At 34.3% G+C, this 27,102-nt stretch overlaps 3 protein-coding genes across 8 annotated transcripts; 2 read left to right on the top strand and 1 right to left on the bottom strand.

Annotated features, from left to right (window-relative positions):
* Positions 1 to 170: 170 nt before the first annotated feature.
* LOC113004223 lies at positions 171 to 5,859 on the top strand. The gene is made up of 9 exons (XM_026136923.2): positions 171 to 388; positions 673 to 792; positions 2,068 to 2,185; positions 4,434 to 4,698; positions 4,790 to 4,891; positions 5,020 to 5,110; positions 5,266 to 5,411; positions 5,560 to 5,692; positions 5,786 to 5,859. Exons 1-9 carry the CDS (start codon positions 245 to 247, stop codon positions 5,837 to 5,839), a joined length of 1,173 nt encoding a protein of 390 aa, XP_025992708.1. The 5' UTR covers positions 171 to 244; the 3' UTR covers positions 5,840 to 5,859.
* Positions 5,860 to 12,730: 6,871 nt separating this feature from the next.
* Positions 12,731 to 23,767, top strand: LOC105196255 (zinc finger CCCH domain-containing protein 18). 6 transcript variants are annotated; one of them, XM_039448629.1, is made up of 8 exons: positions 12,732 to 13,112; positions 17,487 to 17,827; positions 18,034 to 19,169; positions 19,320 to 19,822; positions 19,950 to 20,206; positions 20,322 to 20,711; positions 20,956 to 21,336; positions 21,560 to 23,767. In XM_039448629.1, exons 3-8 carry the CDS (start codon positions 18,056 to 18,058, stop codon positions 21,966 to 21,968), a joined length of 3,054 nt encoding a protein of 1,017 aa, XP_039304563.1. In that variant the 5' UTR covers positions 12,732 to 13,112; positions 17,487 to 17,827; positions 18,034 to 18,055; the 3' UTR covers positions 21,969 to 23,767. The 6 variants fall into 6 exon arrangements, with proteins under 6 accessions (XP_039304567.1, XP_039304566.1, XP_039304563.1 ...); XM_039448631.1 differs by lacking the exon at positions 17,487 to 17,827 and having other exon boundaries at positions 21,575 to 23,767; XM_039448630.1 differs by lacking the exon at positions 17,487 to 17,827 and having other exon boundaries at positions 21,572 to 23,767.
* An 815-nt stretch (positions 23,768 to 24,582) lies between these two features.
* Positions 24,583 to 26,840, bottom strand: LOC105196253 (fat storage-inducing transmembrane protein). The gene has a single exon (XM_011162068.3). It carries the CDS (start codon positions 26,462 to 26,464, stop codon positions 25,283 to 25,285), a length of 1,182 nt encoding a protein of 393 aa, XP_011160370.1. The 5' UTR covers positions 26,465 to 26,840; the 3' UTR covers positions 24,583 to 25,282.
* Between the last annotated feature and the right edge of the window lie 262 nt (positions 26,841 to 27,102).

The raw sequence follows: 27,102 nt of genomic DNA, 5'->3' as shown, positions 1-27,102 counted from the left end.
CATTCAATTGAACTAATACAGGTGAAATTGTTGAATTTCTCGCGTTTCGATCTCACAGTGTAATATTTCGTTAAATTTTACTTCGCATTTTACATTACGATAATTTAAACAATTTACAAGAAAATTTGAGCTAGAAGATGAAAGAAAATGGAGTTATAAAATATGCAAATAATGAAATGAAAGAAAAAAAACAAGTGAACTCTAGTCTTTCTGTTGTCATTCGCATATACATGATCGTGAAGAAATGATCTGTACCAATTCTTTACACATTGGTCTCAATAAAAGTTTGTTACTCATAGTTGGTCTATGGCCTTATCAGCAATCTAAACTTATTCAACTCCAATTAACGTTGTTTATTAGCGTTTTGATGACATTTATCTTAGTTCAGGTACGTTAATATAATTTTAGTTTTATAATTACAAAATAAAAAATATGGCATTTCTAGGAATCTTTTACTTTGTTTTATAATAATTTTAATATATTAAAACTGTTCTAAAACTAGGAAAATGTTATATATATTATATCAATATTAATTTTATATGCTTGTGTTATAACATGTAAAAAGTATTCTAATATCGCTTAATATGTTTGGCAATTAAATTAGGATTACTTTTAGATTGAATAAGAAAATAATTTCAATGCCAATTTAATTCTATAAAATTTTTTTTTTAGTTTACGGCATTTTTTACTTTACGATGTACATCAGAATTAATCGTCAATATTCTTGCGTCTGCATTATTTTATATTTTCTTTGCAATTAAATATAGTTCATTTAGTGTTAACCTTGAAGCCGTAAGTAAAACATACCAGATAACAATCAGGAAAATTGTTATGGTAAATTAAATCGTTGTTAATTAATAATAAGCGGATAGAATAGAATAAATTAAACTCTACCTAGAAAAAAATGTTATTTTTGTTAGCGCGTTGTAAAAAAAAGTCATATAATCTTATAAATATAAATATTACAAAATATACAACAATAATAAATTCACCGCTAACAATTTATTGCGTAACTCAACAATTTAAGATAATTTATAGAATTTGAACTTGCATAGTAATTAAGGTGTTTTTCGAAGCTTTATTTAACCCGTAATGGTCACACTTCCAAATAATAACATAATGGTCACATGGGGTCCACTGAATCCCCCTGCACAAAATCAATCGCCATTTGCCAGCTTTTTGATATTTCGTCGCAAAAATTTTACTGAACATACCTTGAGGTCTATTCTTTATCATCTAAAAAATTTAGGAGTGTATTCTCAAAATAGTATGCCTTCAGATAAATTTAATGTAATAAACAAATTCAAATAAAAAAAAACTGCAAAATTTGACTTTTTTACAAAAATATTCATAAAATTTTTAATTTTTTAGATAATTCAACAAAAATTTAGGAGTGTATTCTCAAGATAGTATACTTTCAGATAAAAATTAGTTTCATAGAAGTAAAACAAATTCAAATTAAAAAATAAAATTGCAAAATTTGATTTTTTTTACAAAAATATTCATAAAATTTTTTGTCTAGCCATAAATTTAAGTTAAAAGGACGCGTGGGGTTTTTTGGACCCCGTGTGACCATTACTGGCTAAAAGTTACGTATGCTGTCTAACTTAGTAAGTAAAACTATGTTTTTAAAGAATTTCTGAAAAATTTTTTTAAATGGTTATTTATGTTGAAACTTTCTAAACATATAATCATTAAATCATGCAATCAGCAAAATTTTATTTATTCTATAAAATTTATTTTTTATATTTATAGATATACACTTTTTTCATACTATATGTAGACAATAATAACGAAATTTTTCTGCAGAGTAATGTTTAATTTCTTTTATTCTTTCTCTTGAATAATTTTAATTACACAAATAATAATTATTCAGCTTCAACAATTTCATAAATTTTATGTGATTCATTATATACAGTATTTACGTATGTGTTTATATACAATATTTATGTATGTGTACAGTATGTGTTTTATTTTTGGAAATAAATATTTCTAAAATATAATGTAAACAAACACAGTTTCTTTTAAATATGAGAAAAATAGTTTGCAATATTGTTAAAATGACAGGTAAAGTATATGTTGGAACAACTGCAACATTTGTATAATGAACTAACTGACGAAAATGAAATCAATATTATAAAGCAATATGCGATCTATGCAAAACGTTACACTATTGGATTAACATGTAAGACAATTGTTTTTTATTTTTATAAAACACAAATTATATATTATATTTTGAAAATTGGTCGATAAAGGACCTCGCACATTTTTTATGGCTTCTAGTTCTTGGTCAAATCTTCTCATATTTTGGGAAAATGTAGGTGTCCTCATTAAAAGTGTGAATAAGCGCGGGCTCCTAAAATTAACAGTTTTTGAGATATAACTGGTCAAACTTGGCTAATGTTAACTCTTAAACACACCAATCCGTAAAATACGTTAACACATTTTCAAGTCTGGGAACTTTAACTTTGAGAAGCTATAACTTTGATTTCAATCAACATTTTCCAACAATCTTTTTTTTTCACATAAAAGTCCAGAATCTCAGAAATGTGATTGTATAATCGGCATTGTCGAAAAATTATTTATTGTAAAGTTATAAAAAGTCATTAAACAAAAATAAAAAATTGTTCAAAAATCCACTTTTTATTTAAAAAATTATATCTCCACAACAAAAAACGTTTAAGGACTTTCAAATACGGCGTTTTAAAGCTAAAAAGTCATATTTTCAAAAAAAAATTATGGTATTGTCATTTCTTTTAAAAAGTATAATTATACAACAAGGAAAATATGAGGTATTTTTGGGTGTCTAAAAATCCACTTTTTTAAAATAATCATATTTTTGCAACGAAAAACGTTTAAGAACTTTACAATACGGCGCGGCGTTATAAAGCTAAGAGTTATACTTAAAAAAAAATTGTGTTTCTGCTATTTCTATTAAGGAAACGTTCCGAAATTAGGAAGTACTGTCACTGCTGTTACTGAATTGACTGATTTTTAGTGTTCTAAAATTCACGTTTTTACTATCTAGTACTGAATTTCGAAACGGAAAGTAGTGTAAGCAGTAAGAAAACTATTTGTAGCTTGTATCATCCTCAATATTTAACTGATTTTGACTTACATAAACTAAAATGGATTGACGATTTTTATTATTAAATTGTATAAAAGTTATGATTAAAAATAATCCAAGTGATAGTTCGGATGATGATATATTGTTGCAAGATTTAAGAAATAAAAAAAATAAACTACAAACTCATTGAACTTTATTTTCTTTATTCTGTTCATACAAAATTATAAGTACATGTTTTATATACTATTATTTAGCAGCTTATAATCACAATCATGCAGAAGGTGCCCTAAACGCAGCAGAAAAAGGGCAGCTTTAGAAAATTCAACTGCTGAACAATACATAAAGAAACACGTTAAAACTATACAGAAGCTTTATACGGATCTAGAAAGCGAAATTATGCAGAGACATTCCGAATTATAAGAAAATTATATAAAAAAACCAAGGACCATTTATAAAAGGACTACGTTTTTCTTCGCAAGTTTCCATCTCTCTTGAATATTTCAAATATATTCAATTTCTCGATTCTCCTCCCAACTATTTAGCCTTCTTCTTGATCTTCTGACTTCTGACGTATCAATTAAAAAAAATTGTTCAAATTTTATGCATTAGATACCAAGATATACGCAATTGAAAATGGTCCGGTACACCTATGTGTGGCAAAATATCGAATCCAATATAGTGTGTACGCTGAGAATTAAGAATGGAAAAATTCTGTAGGATTTTGACGCCACTATGGCAGTTCTGTTTTGCACGTTATAAGGTTTATCTACGTATTTTTTTTCAAGTCTCTAGAATCATGTGGAGTTGAGAAACAAAGATTATTTATATCGTCTAATGTAATAATGGAAATTAGCCAAGTTTGACCACCCAGATAGCAATGCATTCCTGGCACATAAAGAGAAATATTTACTACTACAAATTTTCCTTTGGTTGCAATTACGTTGCTATAATGAAGATGCTAATCCCTTTGTACATGGCAATCTAAAAGCAACAGAAATGAAACTGTTTCCCAGACAGCTGAAGAGCAATAGCGTACAGAACTTATTAACATAAAATTTTCAGTAACTCCTTATAAAGTCGCATATGTGCCATGCGTTGCTGGCAATATCTTACGCAAAAAACAAAAGCCGTTTTCTAAAAAAAAAAAAAAAAAAAACATGCGGGAAACTTGATGTCTGGGCAGTTATATCTCAAAAACTGTTAATTTTAGGAGGTCGCACCTATTGACACTTTTAATCAGGACACCTTGAACTACAATTTCCCAAATGAGGAGATTTGACCAAAAACCAAAATCCATAAGAAATATGCGGGGTCCTTTATAATGAATCTTTTTATCGAAGATTGACTCTCTTTAAACATTTTTCAGTGCTTCTTATATTGATGATATTGATTTTTATTTTAAACTCAACTTGGTTGCACATTTTTTACATATTATTTTCTATAAATAAAACTCGATCACATTTTTCGTCGCTACTTGTGACAGAATACTTTGTCGATCATGAAAAATACTTTTACTTGATACTTTTTCATACAAATGCAGCCTTTTTTATTGGATTAGTCACAATGCTAGCAACAGGATCAATGTTCCTAGTTTACTTGCACTATGCGCGCGGAATGTTTCAAATTACCAGGTAAAGAAATAAATATAAAAACACATGTAAAAAATGTTTAAATTGAAAAATTAACGAGACCATTTAATATTGTCAGAAAAATCTTTTGCAGTTATCGTATCGCAGAAGCAATTACACAAAACACTTTACAAAATAAGAATTTGATTTACGAGAAATTAATTTGTGCTGTGGATATGCATCGCAGAGCTCTGAGGTATTTATACAATAGTATTATAATTGTATATTTAATATAATTATATTTAATTTATAATTGCAATAACATATACAGTAATGTTATACTGTATTATAATAATGTTATAGTAATATTAATCTTTTTTGAAGATTTTCCGACTTGATAATATCTAAATTTAAATTGATGTTTTCTCTTATGATGATAATTGGTGTGATCTGCTTGGCTTTAAATGCTTTTCGGGTAATTACTTTTTTTTTGTTATAATATACTCATGAACAATAATAACAAAATTAAATACTACCAAATTTTCATTTGCAACTCTAATTAGTAATTATTTTGTTTCACATTATTGACTTAATTTTAACGACAATCATTAAAATACTCTTGAACTTTAGGCTTTTCACTTGACATTCTTTGAATTTGATATTGGAGAATTTTCGCTACGATTAATGTTTATGAACTCTCTCTTATTTTATGGGCTTATAAGCAACTATTTATCGCAAGGAATTATAGATCAAAATAATAATGTATTTGTTTCTGTGTAAGGAAAATATTTATGTTAATAATTATATGCACATATATATTTGTTAGATCTTTTTTTCTGAATGTAATAAGCAATACGCTTAATGTACTGTGGTAAAGTTATTCACAGATTTTCTTTTCTCAACTATTAATTTATTATGATGTAGATACAACATTCACTGGTACATAGCTCCAATGCAAATACAAAAAATAATACTCTTCTTTTTGCAAAGGGGAAGCAAGGAATACGCTATAAATATTGCTGGATTATATGTGGCCTCATTACAAGGTGTAGCTTCGGTGAGAGACATATTTTTCAATGTGTTAAACGTAGCACATACGTTAAAACATAACATATTGAATTTTTTCAATAAAAAACGTGTTTTATTACAGTTGATAAATACGGCATTGTCGTACTTCACGGTTCTTTATTCTGTACAAAATTAACAAAAAAAAAAAAAAAAATAGTTGATTAATAGTAGAATAACCGAGAAATAGTATAATAGAATAATGAAGAAATTAGACAACTTATAAGCCATAATTCAAAGAGACATTGAATTGATCGATAATTTTGATAAAAGAAATATTAATTCTAAGAAAATATACAGTATTTCTAATCTGAGGGCGAGTGTGTGTGTGTGTGTGTGTGTGCGCGCGCGTGCGTGCGTGCGCGCGCGCTCTTGTGTGTATGTGTGTGTACAGGGTGGGAGAAAAGTACCGGAACAGCAAAATATCTCAAAAACTAAGCATTTTAGAAAAAAATGTTTCAGATAAAAGTTGTAGGGTTTTAAAAGATCTATTTATTAATATTATCAGTTTGACCTTGGATGGCGTTGCCAAGGTCAGATCAAATTCATATTAATTGTTTCAAATAGAACACCCTATTTTTGATTCCAGAATCTAGTAGCTGATGTCAAGATTTTTCCAAAACCTTACAAGAAAGTTTATTATTGTTGAGTACTTTTTGAATTGTGAGTCTTGAAAGCTACTGTAGCTGTGTACTGTAACTTGATAAGCGTCATAACTCAAAAAGTACTTAATAAAAAATAACTTCTGATTGAAATTTATAGATTGTGTGATACCATTGTAACCCTATAAATTTCAATCAAAAATTATTTTTATTAAGTACTTTCCGAGTTATGACGCTTGAAAGTTACACTGTAACTTTCAAGCCTCACTGGGATGTAGATTGAGGTTTCTTCATATATGAACCTATTCCGTCTATTGATATGAATATTTATATTTCTCAACAATACTGTGATGCCCACAGCACCACGGGATTGCATGCCTTTTTCTAGACGTCTTAGAGTCAACATTTGAAGGATGTCTGCAGACGTCTATGCAAAGTCGATTTACAGTCAACTCTGAAAGCCTGACTTGGATGAATTGACTCTTACAGTCGACATACGGACGGTTGTGCTGTTAAAGCCCATACAGCACAAAGAGATTCCAGGAACATTGCAGAATGATTTCATTGAAACATTGTAATATTACATTTTGATTGCGAAACATTGCTACAACATTGTTGGAAGATTACAGTAACATTAAGATGTCCGCTTTTTGAAATATTGCATTAAAACATCCCATTTTGCCAAAATATTCACATAAATATTATTACACCACATGATTTCAATGAACAAAACAATATTTGTGTAACATTTAAAAAAAACATTTTTTGCAAAAAAAAAATTTCGCAAATTTTTTTTGGAAATTTCCAAGCGGTCACTCATCCAAGTCGCGACTCTGGTGACTTCCGTGATCGCTGCGAATTGATCCCTCATGATGACCTGTAAACACTTTATGCTGATATGTGCATATAACTGATAGATCAGGTTAATATACGTTATCGAAAAAATGAAAGATGTATAATTAAAGCTCAGTATTTATATAAACAAATATAAAATTATAGTTTTTTTTTACTAATTTTGCAAATACAGAATAGCATTTGGAATAACTTATCTGTTATTTGTTTAAATAAGAATGTAATTAGAAAATATATATCAATATAATACAATAATTAAATTAAATATAAAAAAATTTTTATTAAAAACACAATTAAAAAATATTGTTTGTTCATTGGGCTGTAGATCGAGGTTTCTTCATATATGGACCTATTTCGTCTATTGATATAAAAATTAAAAAATTATGATATTGCAATGTTTTCAGAATATTACTGGCATATGCCATGAAACGTTGCAGGCATATTGTTAATTTATGTTTCTGCGATGTTTCCGTAATATTACATTGCAATCTGCAACATTGCAACATTGCTGCAATGTTGCTGCAATTTTCTGTGCTGTATGGGACATTTCGGAAAGTACTCAACAAAAATAAACTTTCTTGTAGGGTTTTTAAAAAAAATGATGACAACAGCTATTAGATTCTGAAATCAAAAATAGAGTGTTCTATTTGAAAAAGTTAATATGATTTTAATCTGACCTTGGCGACGCCATCCAAGGTCAAACTGATAATATTAATAAATAGATTTTTTAAAACTCTACAACTTTTATCTGAAACACTTTTTTCTAAAATGCTTAGTTTTCAAGATATTTTGCTGTTCCAGTACTATTCCTCCACCCTACTACACACACACACACACACACCCACACACACACACACACACACACACACACACACACACACACACACACACACACTCACACTCACACTCACACACACACACACACACACACACACACCATTTCTCTGAAACATCTAGTGTATCTTACAAACGTACGAAGCACAACATGAATTAGATATAACATCACATTACCTAACTGCACAATATATATTAATAAATATTTTTTTATAAAAAATAAAACAACTGTTTTGTTTGTGACATGAATAATGTGTGTTCTATTTGTGATATAAATTAAAAAGACACTTTTCTGTTTCCACCATGGGATAAGTCTGTCCCCCCTCCCCCCATCATTATGTGATTTTAGCACAGCCACAAATCACATCCACCCAGGAGACACGATTTTAACCGCACAGTCGTAAAATGAAGGTGACTTGTAATTCAAATTTCGAACGAAAATAAATGCGCCGAGTTTTGAGTGACGGAGAAAAGCCGGTATGGTCTTCTTCTTCTTTTTCACTTTTAATGGTGTCCATCCCCAGTGGTATAGTGTGGCGAGTACGATTTGACCATAATAACCAATTTATTTACTATTCTTCCACCTAGTAGTAAGTGATACTGAGTAAAGTATTACAAAGAAACGTGCTTCGTGCTCCAACGGAGTATCCGAGTTTTGTGCATCGTAACCGGAGCAACCGGAACTGAGCACCCTCCCCTTGAATCAAGTAGGGGAAAGTCGGGTAGTACCGGACAGCGGGTAATATCGGACAAAAATTGTTTCAAGCCATAGAAAAAATTAAAATTAAAAAAATGACTATTAGAAAAAAAAAATGTTAAAAGTATTAAAATATTGAATTTTTAAAGACTGTTTATTTTATTGACTTGTTACGTTAAAAAAAATTTATTTTCATTTATTGACTTATGTTACTTACACAATAAAAAATAAAATGTACCAGAAAGTCCACTCTAAATTTTATGTTAAAATAACTCAAAAGTTAAGTTAAAATAATTTTTATTTTAAGTTATTTTAACTTAACTTTTGAAAATAACTCTTATTTTAAGTTTTAATTTAACTTTTGAGTTATTTTAACAAAAAAATTTGAAGTGGATTTTCTGGAAAATTTTAGTTTTTACTGTGTATATACAATAATAATATAAAATAATAATAATAATAACATACATATATAACATATAATATATAATAATGATATAATTATAATAATAAGTTGTTTGTTACACCAAAAATGACTCTTTTCTCACTGTATCATGTTCGACAGAACCCTCTACAAACAAGCATGATAAAAATGCAATGTCTATAAAAAGTATAAAAAAACGATTGATATTTTTATTTTAGGAAAATGGTTTTCAAGAGGTGTTTTGGTATAAGAATAAAGTTTTGTATAATATAGAGTATGTTCAAATTTAGCTATTTAAAAAAGAAATATTTGTGAAAAAGCTTAGGTGTCCGATATCTCCTACCCGACCTTCTCCTATGTATATAGAGGACTCAAACTTGCGAGCGAGCATGAGAGACGGGAGGGTTTAAATGAGGAGATTATATGACTTTAAATAAGCAAAAATGAGGTGACAAATACTACTAGTACGATGCTTGAGCATGAGAAAGATATTAATTTCCGATAGGGGAAAATTGTCTTTAATAAACTTCTCGAATTTGCCGGATTTCGGGATGGTAAGTAAGCAGTAAAAGATAATATGGTTTGCATCCTGCCGGCCGTCACCACAGCTGCAAGATGGTAACTCGGTCATGTTTTTTCTGTATTGGCTGTAGTTAAGATTATAATGATTGCTTCTCTGACGATTAATGACAACAATTTCCTTCCTGCTAAAAAACTTCCGGTAAAACAACAGGTGTTTATGGGAAACTGTTGTGTAATATACATATTGTCACAATTACATACCGTCGTGCACGACATATACATACAGGCACATTCACACACTCACGTGTAATTACAAAGGTTTTAAACTTAAAAGTCGTCGGTTTCAAAGAGACACCCGGTTCCTTTAATTGCGGCCACATGTGCCACATATGTCGTCTGAAGAAGCGCGATGAAGCTATGCACTTTCGAAGCGGCATTGCGGCTTCGAAAGCGCATAGCTTCATCGCGCTTCTTCAGCAGACGACATATATTATTCTGCTGGCCGCAAATTCGAAATCGCAAAATTTTAAGTCGGAAGCGGCGATGAATGAGGCGATAGCGATGCCTACGGTCCTGGATTTATGGCCACCGTTTACTTTAGCCGCTTTAACATGTCTTTGTCGCGATCGCGAACTAATTAAGGTTCCGAACTTGTCAATCAAGATAAGAGTTGGTTCTGCAAATCGGGACAAATCCGCGAGGTTCTCGAGATATATTATATATATATAGAGTGGACAAAATCCCGAGCAAACTTTTCTCTGTCCAAGAACCCAAGTATATATGGATCGCAAATTCTGAACCTAGAGAAAGCACAAGTAGTATCCGAAACGTTCAAATTGTTCTCTCGTCAAGGATCGAACAAGAGTTGAGACCGAGGGTAGTTGTTCCCAGATTCTTGAACAGCTACCCCTAAGCGTGTCAAGTCTCATTATCAGTCGCCCAAGACGCGCACGAACGCCGTCGAAAGCAAGATTATTATATCATCATTCGCGGACATTTTATTCGCGCATACCAATTAAGTGTACTGTACATTATTCAAGCGAAATAAACTACGTATTATAAACAGTCGAGCCTCAGTGCGTTAAATTTAAGTTTTTTTTTAGTAAACAGAAGCTTGCTGGTATAATGCGGCGTATTGTTTTCTTTTTAAAATTATTCTTGACTCTATTCTTCTTAATTACTTATTAAGACAGCACGCACCAGACTGGAGAACGTTAAAACCTATAATATTGAACGTTAAAATCTACTCTTGCGCAGTCCATTAAGTTCCTTCCCGAAGTATTGCCTTATATAAAAATAAATATCTGTTATATTATATTATTGCCATAGTCAAATTGATTGTTTGACCTTGCGAAATAATAGGATATAAATTGTTTTGCTCTCGTGTTACTCCGGATGATGCAGATGAATCCCGCGCTGACTGGCAAACTGATGCAACTATTAATGCAGAACGATCAAAGCGATCAAGAAGAGTCGATGACGGAACCTCCCACGAGAGAGTTTGCGCAGTTTTAATTTTTTGCAATAGAGATTCAAATAACCACATGTGTAGAGAATGACGCCCACCTTAGGTTGTTAGACGAAACATTCGATACGCCTTGGATATATACGTTCTTATACGCAGGGATATAAAGTAACTCGTTACATTACCAAATAAGTAGTGTGCAGAATAATTGAAAGAATCACATTATATTATGTAATAAAAATCATATAGTATCGTTTCAAAAATAACAGTGACTTTTCGGTGACCTTAAAACTCCTTTGAATAATTACCATATATTATTAAGTGTTAGCATCAATTTTCTGGAGTAGGGAAACTATTATAAAATCATTACCAAGTTAGTAATGTTCGCATTTCAATAGTAACTTTCAATATTACTTCAGTATTTTGTCATTATATGTATTAAGAGCAATGTTGTTCATTATTGTTGCATTGATTGCGTGTTTCGCATATATGATAATAAATTATTTCATTCAAAAATTTATTTCCTGTCCAAACGGTGATAAAAACGTTACCTAAGTAAAAATATGAATATTCAAAATATGGGCATAAACGTATTGATGTGTATTAATGCCAATGTTAATCAAAACAATTTAGACTATAATAAATGAAAAATTACTCGAACGTAGACGTAATTAACCATTTGTGCACATTCTCGAACCCTCTTATGAATGCAGTACGCGCGACACGCATCAGATTTTATCGACAGCAAAATAGATGTTAGCACGGATAATAACCCACATCTATTTCATGAGACACTGTTTTTAACGGCGGGTCACAAAATGGATGTGGCATGTAGTTCCTATTCTGGCCATAATGGATGTGCGTCACTAGTGTACGGGAGTTTCAGGCCGGTATTCATAGTCGATTCTTATATTTAAGATTGTCTTAAGTATCACCCTAAGATGCCATCAACCAATCAGAGAGCCGTATTAGCATTTTAAGACGTTACTTAAGACGATCTTGAAATAAGAATTGACTATAAATACCGGCCTTTATCTAATTAACGCATAGCATCGCTGAGAACCACGAAAACATTACCGACGCAAAAAATGGACATTGCCTATGTAGCCAATAATTGAAGGTCCATTTTTAACACATAGGCCGGTATTTATAGTCAATTCTTATTTCAAGATCGTTTTAAGTAACGTCTTAAGATGCTAATAGGGTTCTCTGATTGGTTGATGGTATTTTAAGGTGATACTTAAGACGAACTTAAATATAAGAATCGACTATGAATACCGGCCCTAAACTCGAAGTGTGACCGCTCTCAGGTTCCTCTCTGCTCTCTGCTTGTAGTTCAAATTCCGGGCGAAAATAAATGCGCGAGAAGTTTCAAGTGATGGAAAAAGGGCCGGCATGGCCGACCTATGAATACCGGCTTAATACCGACCAATGAGAGGCTACTTGCTCATTAAGGGTTGGTTTATAATAGTCGTTACGGTAAGAAATTTATCAATCATAGTCGACTATTCTTCTATAAATCGATCAAGATTGGCCAATTTCTTACGGTTATGGCTATTATAAACCAACTTTAATCGATTGGTCCATTTCTGTCACATTCGCTGCGAACAAGCACGTTTGCATGCCCATCTAGCGATCTTGGCGTAACCCATGGTTGTGGGACATGGATGTGCGTTTTCCTGACGGCTCATCACGACTGATCACGACTCTCTCGTTCCCCTCTCGTGGCGTTGGTGGTTTGTGCTTTGTTCCCTTTGCGACGACGAGTCGTGCTTATCTGCGCCAGAGCGTGAAGAATCCGGACCGTGTTTTCACGCGCAGACCAGAGTGCAAGGTCTCGTACGGCCGAGTGGCGCCGTCCGTCGTGGAGGAGACGCGTGTCGCCGAGTCTCGTTGCGAGCCTCGGCGAGAGAAACGTCAGCATCGCGGGTGACGCCGGCCGCCTTGGAGCCTCGTTTAGAGTGTCGAGTCTCCGCCTCGAGGCCACACGCAGGCCTCGCAAGTACCGCGCGTACCAAGGTAAGACGCTCCGCCGACGTCCCGTTTCTCGCGGACAGGACGAATAAACGATAACGGCGCCGACCTCCGTGCCAAAACCTCCCTTCTCCCCCTCACGTAAACCTCATCCGCAACCCTCGCTCGCGCGCACGCACGTTCACGCCTCCGCGTGTTCCTCATGTCGCAGTCTCGATCGCAGTGATCGCCTTAACCTTTCGTTTTAACCTCCGCGCTTCACACGGAGATAACACACGTATCTGCGCTGGCACGATAAAGCGAGTACGTGCGCGGTGTTACCAATATCACAACATCAAAAAGAGGACGCAAGTGAAGAGAATTAACGCTTCTTAAAATAAAGTTTTATGTAATTGTGTAATTTACTTTATCTCATATCGAGGTTTGCTTTTTTTCCTATATTTCAGGACTTTAATTTTTTTCTTTTTCTTCTCTTCAATGTGCTCTTTAGTCTGGAAGATGACTCTTGATGAATGATCTTGATTTTTCACTACTTGACACCATCATTAATTTATTATTTACATGGCAAAAGTGAAGGGAACGCAAGTATGGCAGACCTTCTGCAGTTTTACAATTGATAATGTATGATTGAAGTTGTAAAAAATTTTTGGCTTTTTTTTTAATGTGTTACCATCTAACATTTGTTTTTAGTAATTGTTTACGTCAAAAAACCAACTGAAAAGTAGGTGCCATATCCATTCCATGGACCAAAGAAGTTGCCACATTAAGCTAAAGTGCTAAATTGTTTAGCAAAAAAAAGTGATTTGTTACTTGCTGATTTCTTGTACATTACTTATTTTCACTAAAAAAACATGCAAAAATTCATATGCTGTATTATTTGGGCAGATCTAAAGAATCTCCATTTTTTCATTAACAAGTTAAATTTTTAATTAAACAGTCATAATTTGTTACTGTATGGAATTTTGTTTTTTGAAAAGTTTATGACTAATGTATTACAAAAAAATTATTGTCATATTAATCATACGGATAAAAATAACTGTCACATTAAAATACCATATAATGTTTTGTAAATATAGTCAAATCTTTTCAAATTGACCAAGATAAAACCATACCTTTTTCGATAATGCTCCATTATTATATTATATAATAAAAATGAAGAAAGTTAAATCTTGTAGTCATACTTACAAATAAAGTATCCTATATGGCTTACCTAAGGTTTGCATTCTTTTTTTATTGTTTGCTGAGTTTAAAATAAAAAACTGATGGCCAGATTCAAAGCAGGAAACATTTCCAAACATTAAAGTGTGAGATAGTTTCAAATATTTATGTGGGTGTAGTGAATAAAAGTGTTGAAAAATAGATATTAAAGTGATCTAATATTACATTTATAAATTTATAAGTTTATTAACTTATTGATAGATTTATTGACATAATAAGGATTATTTTTTATCATCACCATATCATCATATTTGCCTTACAATTATTTTAATCATCATTATCATTACTCTCATTGCTATTATAATCATTATATTTGTCATCGTTTTCATCATTGCTGTTCTTGATTTTGCTTTTGCTGTTTCTTTTATTATCTATAATTTATTTTAATTAATGTTATAAGGTACTTGAATCTAATAAGGTCCAATAAATAAGGCTTTTAAATTTACTTAAAAAAAACCCATTTTATGTCTAGAAAATATGCTTAAAAGAACATTATAATAAATAGGTAAAGGAAGCTAGGGAATTAAAAAAATATAAAGAAACTTCAAGAAACTCAAGAAGAAAAAAAGAATCTTTATTTTTCTTGTAATAACATTAACTATGTTAGTATCTTCATATGCGCAGAAAACATAATAAAAAACATATCTATCATTATTATGACTCTTAAAATCATACAATTTTCAACTCTTATATCAATTTTCTAGTCTATTCAGACAGTATGGTAATTGTGTTTTCTAGCATTTTATGATGTAAATAACTTGTGTACAAAATTTCAGTCGGTAACAAATCATAACTTTTTTAGTTACAAATTCGACATGTTAACGAGAGAATTGCGATCCTTTAGGTTCATCCAAACGATGAACTATGGCATTCGGATTTTTGCATGTTTCTTACAATTAGTGAAAATAAGTAATGTACAAAAAAATCAGCCGGTAACAAATCACTTTTTTTTGCTAAAAATTATCAATTGTAAAAAATCTGCCATATTTGCGTTTTTTTTTTTCACCTTTACCATTTTAATTACGAATTAATGATAGTTTCAAGTAGTAACGAATGAAGACCATTCATCAAGTATCATCATCTTCCGGACTATCTTGCAAATTAGTCTTAGATTGTGGATAAAGAGTGTATCTTTATCCAACTGCCTTTATTTTTTTCCATATCTTTTCTATGTAAAATATATATTTAATTATTTTTTTTTTGTTACTCTAAAGTAAATTGCAGAGCATGTCATAAGGTTTTGGATGTTTGATAACTATAATCATATATCCTGTAGAAAAGAAAAAAGGCTTTCAAATGTATCCTGGCTGCATTTTGTATCTTTCTGCAAATAGAGATAAATATACAACTTGGACTGAAGAAAAAGTCTTGATAAGATACATTGCTCCAGATATATATATACACATATATATGCCACATAGGACTTGTTTAATCCTGGAAAACAGCTCATATATTATTTGTATTAACATTACTCAGGGTGAAGATTCACACAATTAAGAATTTTTTTACACTGTTAAGAATTTTATCACTTTTTTTCTACTTTATATGTTGTAAAATCCAAAAATGATTAAACTATTCACTATAGTATTAGGTGTGTATCAAAAATCATGGTCATTTTTGAGGAAATAATGTTGCTCTTGTTATAGTATGCTGGTGAATTATATATTGTTTGATAGGTGACTTCAAACTGTTTATGAAGGAAAGAAGGTTTATAAATTATTTACAGTGCTGTTTTGCATCGAAAATAAGCATTAAAGAAAAAGAATGATTGCATGTGCATAATGTATGACTTTTGGAAAGGTCAAATTTGTCACAAATGTTTTTTACAGTATCTATTATTTTTATTTTATTTTATTTTATTTTATTTTTTTTTCGAAGCTCATACATTATAATCTCACACAAATATTCTTTTTTTAGAATTATTTTTACTGACACAAGGTAAGCAGAATTAGATAAGTTAATATATTTTTTAACTAAAATTAATGTTAATGACTTATAAAATTAATTTAGTTGCTTTAAATGTTACATGAACAAGAAACTAATTCAATTAAAAGTTACATTAAAAAGTAATTTAAGTTAAAAGTTAATTTTGAAAAGCATTTATATTAAATTAGGAATTCATAATCTTTTAAATTAGATTACTCAAAATAGTTATAATATAGATCATAAAATTTTTAATTTTTATGTGTAAATTAAGTTTATAATATGATTATAATGAAGTAACAAAGAAATATTGGTTTGTAGGAATGTATTTTTTTTAATTTTTTACTTTTACATAGGTAAATTTTTAGTTAGAAAATAATTAAAGTTTATGTTTCACAAATAACTAGTTAAAGTTAAAAACTAAATAATTTAAAATTAATCAAGTTAAGTCTAAAATTATCAATTTTTTATTTTAATGTTTAACTTGTAATTTGTTAACTAGTTGCTACCCAATTCTGATTGTAAATAACTCGAGTGGAACTAACTTTTTGTTGTAGACAGCTCTGTTTTCTGTCACTTTTTCAAAATATTTTTACCATGTTTTTCAGTGTTGATATATCGATGATAATAAGAATAACACCAATAAGAATCAAGACTTTTGTGTTGAGTCAACATTTTAATGTAAACAAAATCATGTTAAATTTTATTTCAAGCTGTTACAATTTTAGTAACAAAAATTGTATTAAACTTGAATTAGCATTTGGATGAAAATTCACCCACAGTATTCCAGGATTAATTTTGGGCTGGAAGTCGTTCCTCTGTTCGTTTCTTAATTAGGCATTATCACTGCAATCGACACTGTGGATTCCTTGATGTTTTGTTATATATGCACACACAGTACAGCTCTCCTTAAACATTATAAAGAATTAGTAAACGTCATCGGAATCATCGCAACGGCAAAGTTTAATTCTGAAAAAGAAACGAAAATCTTAAGATATAATCGAGAATATAATCTTCTTTTATAGAAGGTGACACCAGTTTGCATTGACAGAGTTTACCTATTACAATTTTAACGAATAATTGAAATTAATTTGTCGAATTGCGATTAATCGACTGAATTACATTTTGCCAAAAGCAATCATTAACGCGACATGACTAGGGTATACATCATCATTAAAGCTTTTCCTTCACGTTTTTCTCATTTTTTATCTTGCCCCCCTCCCCCTCTTCACCCCGATTTCTTTCTTTCCCCAATAGGCCCAAAAAATATTCTTTCAGGTTGAAAGTTCGTTCGCTATAGTTTCGTTAGTGCAGTACAAAAAGAAACGGTTCGCGTGGTTTATCGATACTTTCTTAGTTTGTGTTGTGTCCAAGTTGAAAGTTTAAAACGACGCGAAAGTTTAAAAAGTTCCGCGCAAGAAAAGCCCAAAAACAGTACTATCGCATATGTGAGCAAGTAAAAAAAGTTCAGTTTGAGTAATAAAGTATAAGAAAAAAGTTTCGTATAAAAAAAAGAGAAAAAAAGTCGAAAGTTGTGATATAAAGAATGTTCGACACGATATGGATCGCGCGCGTTGTGCCATCAAGAGCGAATACTTCACAAACTCTGATTGACCCAGGTAAGCTCTGTGATGCTACTGATGCAGATTATTCAGTGCTACATTCGGTCGGTACGCCCGAAAAAGAAAATAAAAACAGTTAAACTATCCAACTAAAAAAGAGAGATTGGAATGGGTTATACATTTAAAGATCTAATCAGGGCATTCCCGTTCCCGTCCGTTTAAAATCGCCCGTCACCGTACTAACGAGTGTCATTGATTTACAGGCTGAAATAGAGAGTTGTCGACATGTCCGACTCTGGTACAGATAGCACTTCGTCGGAGGGTTATGACGAGGACAGGAATCGGCTCACATTAGCCGGGGACGAGGTGACGTCGTCACGCTACTCACACCATTCCTCCGGATCAGAGCGGCGAAAGTCTGCCACGAGTTCTATCTTCTCCGGAGAGAAGTCTCTGCAATCACCATTGTCACCGGGTGGTGAGTCCAAGTCACCGCGGTCCACCCCGTTATCGCCCAAGTCGCAAAGATCCGGGATAATGTCTCCCAGCGAGGAAGGCTCTCCGAGGTCGATCCGCAGTTTATCAAAATCACCACCCTTGTCGCCGTCGCCCATATCACCGTCATATCGCCCGCCGGCATCGCCGACATATCAACCGAACGACTCGCCGAAGTCCTATCATTCGGGAAACAACTCCCTCGATTCACCTCGGTCGGATCGCAGCATGTCGCGATCACCTGTACAGGACAATGGATCGTGTCTCTCTCCGTCAAACGACTCCAAGTCTATGCGCTTCGGGGACGTGGAATCGAAGGCATCTGACCTCGAAGCGGATACGCAAAGATCTGCCGACAATTCGTTAAAATCGTACTCTTACAAGAATAGCGAGTCCAGGCAAAGTTCGCCAAAGTCGCCCAGATCGGGCCGGAGTTCCGTCAAGTCCTTGATATCGGCGAGGAGCTCACCAAAGTCGTTCAAATCCGGCCCGGCATCTCCTATGGACGATCAGGAGTCGGATAAACCCTCATCGGTGCATTCGGGCCCTCGGTCCCCCGAGGAAGAGAAAAACGGGTCGTATAACGAATTGGACGGCGAGCAAATCTCGGATGGGGACATTGAGGATGAACCAGAGCCCACGTCGAAATCTAAACCTACACCTATGACTCATGGCGAGGATTTGTCGGATGTGTCGGATCTTGAAAGCATGGACGGACCTGAGGAATCTACCGAACAAAACGTCGAAACAGATAAAGCTCAGGAACAAGATGCCAAACAAGAAATCATTAATGACGAAGAGAATATGGAAAAAGAAGACAAAATTGCACCGGTTGGCTTGACAGAAGAAAGTGAACAATTAGACTTTGAAGCCGATGGTCAATGGAAAGACGAACGTGATGATGGTAAATACATTCTTTTCAAATTTCAAATTCAATTTTTATGTATTAAAATTGTATAAATATCTGAACATTTTATTGCAATAATTTTATAAATGTTTCATTAAATAAAATATGTGTATAGAACTGTATTTTATGTAATTGATAATATTATAGGTGAAACTGAGGCGCCTGTTGTGAAGGAAACTAAAGAAAACCAAGAAAAAGACAGTAAAGAGAAAGATAAAGATAAAGACAAGGATAAGACGAAGTCGAAAGAATCCGGCGAAATAAATGATAAAGAAGAAGGAGAAGAAGGAGAGAAAGAGGAATCTGAATTGGAGGAAGGGGAGCTCAGTGACGGGGATGACGTACGGCCGGAGGAGACTGAGCCAAGACCGGTGTGTCGCTTCTATAGTCGTGGTCAGTGTACGTGGGGCGTTAGCTGTAGATTTTTACATCCAGGAGTGACGGACAAAGGTAACTACACTATGTTCGATATGGTGAGACCTATGGCGTATCCGCCACACGCTGCCGCACCACATGAATATAGGTCACACATCGATAGACCGAGTATGCGATCGTCGTTACCCGGTTACGGTGCTCCTACACACGCACCTAAGGTGGAGGAGACGCCGGCTGAATCTGCTTGGGAGCGCGGTCTGCGTCATGCCAAGGAAGTAAGTTATATGCGAGATACTCTTATGCATGGCACTACGTGTATGTCTTTTATAATATTTAATAAATAGTTGGTAATCTGAAATTCTATATTGAATTTCAAAGAAGATATTTCCTTCTCTTTTCTAGATGATGCGTAAAGCCAATAAACGCAAAGAATCGGATATGGATTTCGAGGAGAAAAAAATGAACTTGAGTTTAGGACAAGATGAGCTAGATAGAGAGGCTGGTTATTACGTTCGAGCGGCTAGTCCAGAGCCGCCGGTCGAGAGATGGCCGCAACGAGAAGTACCGCGCAGGGTATCGTCATCTAGACTCACGCCAGAAAGATATGTTGACGAACCTGAGGGATATTATCCTCCGTCCGCGTCAACTGACTATTATAGGTGAGAGAATCGTATATGGCCAAGTTCTAAAATGAAAATTATTTCTGTATGTTATCAATTTTACCGAAATTGTTTTGCAATCACACACCCATTAATTTTTATTTTTAATAACCAGACGAGTACACTACAAAGATTCCCGTGATTACCGGGATCGTTTCGATTATCACGCAATTCCTCGTGGTACACAATCGGTTTCTCCACCACCGCATAATCGCGATCGCGAGAGGGAGCGAGATCGTGAGCGCGAAAGAGAGCGCGATTACTACGAGAAGTATGAGAAGAAGCATAAGCGGCCGTCGAGGGAGGTCATTGTGGAACGTATTCCTCCGACAAACAAACCTTGGCGAGAGGAAGAACCACCTCCTGTCGAGAGGAGTAGAGGTGACGAATGGGCAGACCCGTGGATGCGACGCAAATCTCCGAGCACTATACGCCGCAACACGTCATCCCGTCGACAGCCTCGGCGACAATCTTATTCTTCCGGATCTTCATATTCTTCAACGAGGTATGACTTATGTTCGCGTGCAATGATCATGTTAGAAGCTTACGAAAGAACATTTTATACACAGAAGTTTTCAGAAAATCTTATGATTTATCAAGAATACTTGTCACGTTCAATGATACTTGTCACGTGAAGAGAAAAGGAAAATGAAAACGGCGCACTTTGACCGAGAATTGCATTTTTTTCATCTAAATGTTTATCGTGCTACTTTGTTATATAGAAACGTATAAGAGCATCGTCTTTTTAGTTCTAGCCGTAGCTCCAGTCGTTCTAGCTACAGTTCTTACGACTCCCTATCCAGGTCTCGTTCACCCTCTCCTCCATCTAGAACCCGTTCCGCTGGCAAAAGCAAGCCCCCTGTCATCACTTCCCCACCTACGAATCCTCCGGCTGTTACTGCAGCCACGCCTCAACGAGCCATGCTAATGAATCCTCCTGCCCCTTCTCCTCGTCCACCCAAGGGCTCTATCTCCCCTACAACGGGTACGCTGCATCGACGGGCTGGATTGAACCCACCTGCCCCAAGCCCGCTCTCGACTCATCGCCATCACGACAAAGCCAGGGAACAAAAGGCTGCTATCGCTGCAGCCGCTGTGGCTAAGATCATTAAAAGTCGTTCTAGATCTAGGTATAAAAAGATGACTTTTAAATCATAAGTAGTTAAATTAAAATCTTATACGAGCATAAGATATAAATTTTTTAAATTATCCATTTTTCTAAATATAAATATAACAAAGTTAGTATTATAAACTCATTCCATTAACGAATATAATCTTTTGAGGTATTCTTTCATGTGTTGCATCTATTAATATTATATGAATAAAGAAAAAAGGAGAAAAAATACATTTCAGATCATCCCACAGTAGTTCGGGATCAGAGAGCAGCGGAAGTAGCAGTGATTCGAGCGAATCAAGTTACTCATCGTCCTCCAGCGAGACGCATAGAAGAAAGGGTTCGACGCCGCCGATACCGCGCAAGGATTCCAAAGGCATCGATGCATTGAAGCTGAGCGGCGCGAAGCAGCAGATTAAGCTGACATTGAAACCCACGAGCAACGCCACAGCGGTAAAAAAAATTGACCGTAGTGCACTTATGGCAGGTAAAAAGCGGGGTATCGAGTCACCGCCGTTAGACAGCAAGGCGCAAGTGGCCGCAGCGGCGGCCAAAGCCGCTAAGAAGGCAAGCTCGCGACGCGAGGAATTGTTGAAACAACTAAAGGCCGTTGAAGATGCTATCGCACGTAAAAGATCGAAAGTTTAAAATTGACTCGACATGACAGCGTGCATTCTTCGTGAACAGGGATTGAAAACACCAAATATCGGTTTTATATATATAGGATCCTGCAAAGACCGTAACAATGTTTGAAATAAGATTCCTAGATCATTTTGAGACGAAAATTTTCATATCAAAAGTCAAAACTACTTTAAATGAAAAGGATTTAAAATTGGCAAACCAAACTGTACACTCAGGTGTAGCACATTGTGAAGGTATATGCAAAATTAATGTAAAAAAATAAGAATTGTTTATGAACACCCTACTGTGAGATGTCATACTGAGCACTTGCATTTTGAATAGTTTGATTTGTCAACGTTAAATACTTTTCATTCAAAAAACTATTGTAACATCGACATTCTGGGTGTTTTCTAATTACTTAATACATTTTGACGCATGTACAAAAGAATGCACAGTGTAACGTTGTGCACGACTCAATTGGAACAAAGTATGTATTAATATGTATAGTTTCTGAGTTTAGATTATTTTTTATTATCATGTTCATACCTTAGCATTTTTTAATTCCTGATAATGATAGAAACTGCGTTTTCATCATTTCAATTCCATTTATATCTGCCGCGGTTAGTAATTATTTAATTGAATTAGAAAACAAGTTTATACAGCCAATTGATAGCCCTCTGAATTTTTTATAAAGATGCGGTAGAACCAGAAGAGTTAGTATCGTTAAGGACTGCAGAATGAACAGTTTTATAAGCACTCCGAATAAAATTGCTGTAATGCGAAAAATAGAGTAATACGGAAGATAAAACCGATACCGATATTCGATATTCTTGAGTCGAAGGAAGAGGACAACAACTATGAATTTGCGTTGGAAAGTGAAATAAAGTAAGAATTTAGCATACCATACTAAATCGTATTACGCAATTGTGTAAATAAAGTGCTGAATATAGATGTGCTGTGTCGACGATCATGACAATTGGAACGTATGTCGCTGTGTGTACGAAAGTGAATATTGCAATTGGAAAGCACCCTTGGATATGAGAATTTTTCTCTCAAAAATGGTTTCAAAAATCTTCTTAAACTGCTTTTATGGGACACTCTATATGATAATCGAATAAAAACAAATGATATCAATTTCGATATAACATATATACAGATAACACTCCATAAAATTAACATTGTCAAATTAATTAAATTCGCTTTTTATATTTTATGAAGAGATGTTTAGTACTGAATTCATATATATTGATATATTTATACAGGCATCTCTCTTAATTGTAATTAATTGTAATTAAAAGTTTTAAATTTATTTTTTTTGTAACTTTTTTGTAAAATTTATTAAATCTAAGCTTTAAATGATTTTATTATATTGAGATATTATGAAAATCTGTTATATATGATTATATCGGTTTAATATAGATCTAATTAAAGATTTTTAATAAAAATAGAAACGATATTATTGACTAACGAAATTATCGCAGTATTCGGTCTCTGTTCATAAGTGCAGATAAATACGTATGTGTATTAAATGTTATCTAAGTACACTGCATAATTAGCTGCCATCAACATCACAAATAACGAAATATATGAGGCCTGCTAGATTGTGATGGTATATATAAGCAAAAATAAGTTCTCATTTTAGAATACAGGGTGGATCCCATTATATTCGTTTTATTTCTTCACTAGACTTTCTTTTTCTTAGATAGGTGCTTAAACGTAATGATTGATATTGTACAGTTTTCTCGTGATTTTGTTTTAGCAACACTCGAGTAATTATTTTTATGTAAAATGTAAAACATAAGAAATATAGTATGCATACCGAAGAAGTGTGACATCTTGCATCTTAATGCATAATTATATTTTATATTAGTTAATTTCGTTTAGCACATATACGCGTAAGGAGTTACGATGAGTTATGATTTTTCTAAAACAGAAACCAGTGCGAAGTGATATTAATTAATGTAAATTGTTGTGTGTGTACAAATGTTTATTCTACTTTATTCTTATCGAATTATTAAACATCATAGAGTGGATTTATCAAGGAGATCTCTATGTTGCCAAATATAAACATTATTCTAAAACTGGTTTGTAGGCAAAATCAACAATAGAAAAACCATTTTGTTACAATTGTTTTACATACAATTGTTTGCTACTAAATTAATGTTATTTTTCGTGAAATAAGTAGAAATTGACTTCATTTAATAGTAATCATTCAGAAATATATGGTAATGTCATTATTCTTCATTAATGGACAAGGAAGTTAATCTGTAAGAAAAGAGATAAAATTTATTACAAACAATTTTATAAATTATGAACTTATTTTGTTTTCATGATACAGTAGAATTTCTTCTTAAAAATCAAAATTTTATTATTGAATGTAAAAAGCTTTTTTATTGTCAGATTAGAAGCATTCTCAATAAAAATGATTAGTAATGACCTGCGATATTAGACGATGCGAAAGAATACTTGCACAAATAAGTGAAGAATATGTACTTTCTTAAATGCATCGATTGTATTACGCATCGAGAGGAAGAAAGATTTCATAACAAAAACTATATTTTGTACTTTCCTTCCATGTATAAATATAACATGGCATATAAACGCTAATAGTCGTAAATAGTTAACTTAAGAAAAATGGACGCTTTGTTAACAACAGTCTTTATTAAATATAAGTAACAAAACAAAATTCAGAAGAGTGTTACCGAAGACACTGACTTTAAACTTTAAATAGATCAAATAAATGTGTCTTTCTTCTTAACAACAATCCAGCAAAACCGAAAAAACAGGTACATACTCCTATTTATTATTATCCTATAAGTTATAAATAATTTAAAAACATAGATAAATTATAAATAACTTAAAAGTACGCAATTGCTTTGTTTAGACGAACCTGATTACCCGGGATGCCCTAAATCGAAGATATCCCATTGCACATGCAAGTATCTAAAATTATTTACATATAAAAAAATCAAAGGAAGGCATCCATACGTATCCTTCAGACAATTTACATATTTTTGTACAGTTCTTATGTTCAAACCTTTGTACTCAAACATAAGGGAGCCATATATCCGGATACTTGTTTAAATATCATATATATTAAATATGCTATTTTACATCTTGATTACTCATACTAATTACTTCAGTACAAGGTTTCAATTGAAGTATCAAAAAGTGGCAATTTCATAAATATAAGGCATTGCAAGTGTTATCCGGATATTAATTCAGTCCCTGTGTAAAAGATGATCTATCCCATGCGACCATCAAACGTTTAAGTACCAAGAGAACAAGAGTCCCGACGTAAGAGCGATCAGTTCGTCGAGGGTGATACAGTTCTACCCTCTTTAGATAGGTACGTCGAAATCCGTTTGCCTGTGTGATAGATTTGGTTCTGTGGTCTCCTGTGTTCTAATCGGCATTCCCATGAACCTCGGCTGATTGACGCCATTCAATGTACTGCGTCTGGCCCTGGCGCTGACCTCTGGACTCGTCTTTATCTCGTTGTACTTGAAGAGGCCGTCGCCAGGTGCCGGCAGGCCGATTCTTGGTAGTTTGTACCACCATCGGTACGTGACGTACCATGTGATGACTGCAGCTATACCACCCAAGAATTTCTCAATCATGATGTGATAGTAGAGCATCGTCGACACTAGCATCATGTCCCACAGCAGTTGTTGCAACGTCATCGCCACGAAAAGGCCACGTAAATACGGCGTGAGTGCCCGGTGCGCCTTCTTCAGGAACTCCAGATCGCCATTAGAGAGATTTCGCAATGGACCGGTGCTAGTTTCGTTCGGCACAGATCGCGTGTGCTCCTCCCGCATTATCAGATCCTTGATACCTTCCCATCCCACGAAGGAAGAGGCTTCCTCAGCGAGGATAAGACTTGAGTAGATGAGGATGAATGTATGTCCGGATATGTCGAGACCGCTCCAAAATCTACCTGACTGAAGACACTTGGCTTTAGACTGCATTTGAATGTCGCGGGTGCCTAGGCATCTGCCATAGGTAGTCTCAATGTAATTGAACAGCTTCGTCCAGACGAACCAAGCAACAGTAGCAAGTACGATGCGGGCCACATGCCTCACCAGGACCGGTCGACGGCCACAGCCTAGCGTGTGCGCCGACAGGACGATCCAGGGCACGATCACGGACAGCAGCCAGCCCCAGCCCCACTTGACGAAGTACTGATTCAGGGCGTTATCGGACCTAGAGAAGTAAGTGCGCGGCATCGTGACGAAGTCGGCGATCAAGGAGACCATGAATATTGTGCCGCAGTAGAGAGCCACTTTGAGCCCGGTGTCGAACAGCAGCGACTTTTTGCATACATGCAGTAGCATGGTGACCAGGATGAGACCGATCGAGCTCGGCGCCGCGGTCGGTCGGGTGCCACCACGGTCCTCCTGCTGCGCGTTGCTCGGCCGGAAGTTCATCCGGCTGGTCGAGCGTGGCCCGCTACCGGCGTAACCGGACGCACCAGCATTTCCGGACGACGTGTGGATGCTACGTCGCTTACCTGTCGCCATCGCTTCTCGAGTCCGCTAATATTCGGTTACGAGATAGTTGACGTCACACGAATCAGGACCCAAGATCATCGCACTGGGCTAACCTCTTGAGTGAGGAACACCCCGTCCCACTGTGTTCCGCGAAAGTCTCCAGCGCGGGATCTGGCGGGATTGACTATTACAAATTTCTTTAGTTTTCCAACTGTCACGGACTTGAAATAATCTGCTCCGTCATCCACTGATTGACCCTCTCCCCACCTTTTTACTCCGCATTACTATGCGTGCCATGGATGTTCTTTGCTCCCAGCGGACTCCTCGCTGCTCCTCGCAAGCAGTCATAAAGCCAGTATTCATATGTCGGTATTCATTCTTAAGATCGTCTTATAGCGTATTGAGCATATTCGATTGCTGACCCCGAAGTTCGATGGTCTGTTCTTTTTAGCTGCATTTCTTGCACAGTTTATCTTTTCTTTTGTAGCTAAAAAGAACAGACTATTGATTCGGAGTCGGGGTCAAGTAGGGCGAGTTTTTTTAATTCATCGATTGATCAATCGCATAATGGGCAAATGCAAAATTTATTTTGCAAAAGTTGTTTTTCAATCTTCGTTTAACCAACCGGTTAGTCCATTGGAATTGACTAATCGCATTCGTCATTTCAC

This window comes from Solenopsis invicta, chromosome 4, assembly GCF_016802725.1.
Source record: "Solenopsis invicta isolate M01_SB chromosome 4, UNIL_Sinv_3.0, whole genome shotgun sequence".
NCBI classification, from domain to species: domain Eukaryota; kingdom Metazoa; phylum Arthropoda; class Insecta; order Hymenoptera; family Formicidae; genus Solenopsis; species Solenopsis invicta.
The sequence above is the reverse complement of the archived record's forward strand: the minus strand, read 5'-3'. Positions and strand labels throughout refer to the sequence as shown.

What these genes read in the sequence shown, in the direction of transcription:
- LOC113004223 (XM_026136923.2), top strand. Translation starts at nt 245, where the DNA reads ATGATCTGTACCAATTCTTTACACATTGGTCTCAATAAAAGTTTGTTA. An exon ending in TGACATTTATCTTAGTTCAG is followed by an intron (nt 389 to 672) that starts GTACGTTAATAT and finishes TTTTTTTTTTAG; the next exon opens with TTTACGGCATTTTTTACTTT. An exon ending in ATGCATCGCAGAGCTCTGAG is followed by an intron (nt 4,892 to 5,019) that starts GTATTTATACAA and finishes TCTTTTTTGAAG; the next exon opens with ATTTTCCGACTTGATAATAT.
- LOC105196255 (XM_039448628.1), top strand. Translation starts at nt 18,056, where the DNA reads ATGTCCGACTCTGGTACAGATAGCACTTCGTCGGAGGGTTATGACGAG. An exon ending in GAAAGACGAACGTGATGATG is followed by an intron (nt 19,170 to 19,319) that starts GTAAATACATTC and finishes ATAATATTATAG; the next exon opens with GTGAAACTGAGGCGCCTGTT. An exon ending in GTCTGCGTCATGCCAAGGAA is followed by an intron (nt 19,823 to 19,949) that starts GTAAGTTATATG and finishes TCTCTTTTCTAG; the next exon opens with ATGATGCGTAAAGCCAATAA.
- LOC105196253 (XM_011162068.3), bottom strand. Translation starts at nt 26,464, where the DNA reads ATGGCGACAGGTAAGCGACGTAGCATCCACACGTCGTCCGGAAATGCT.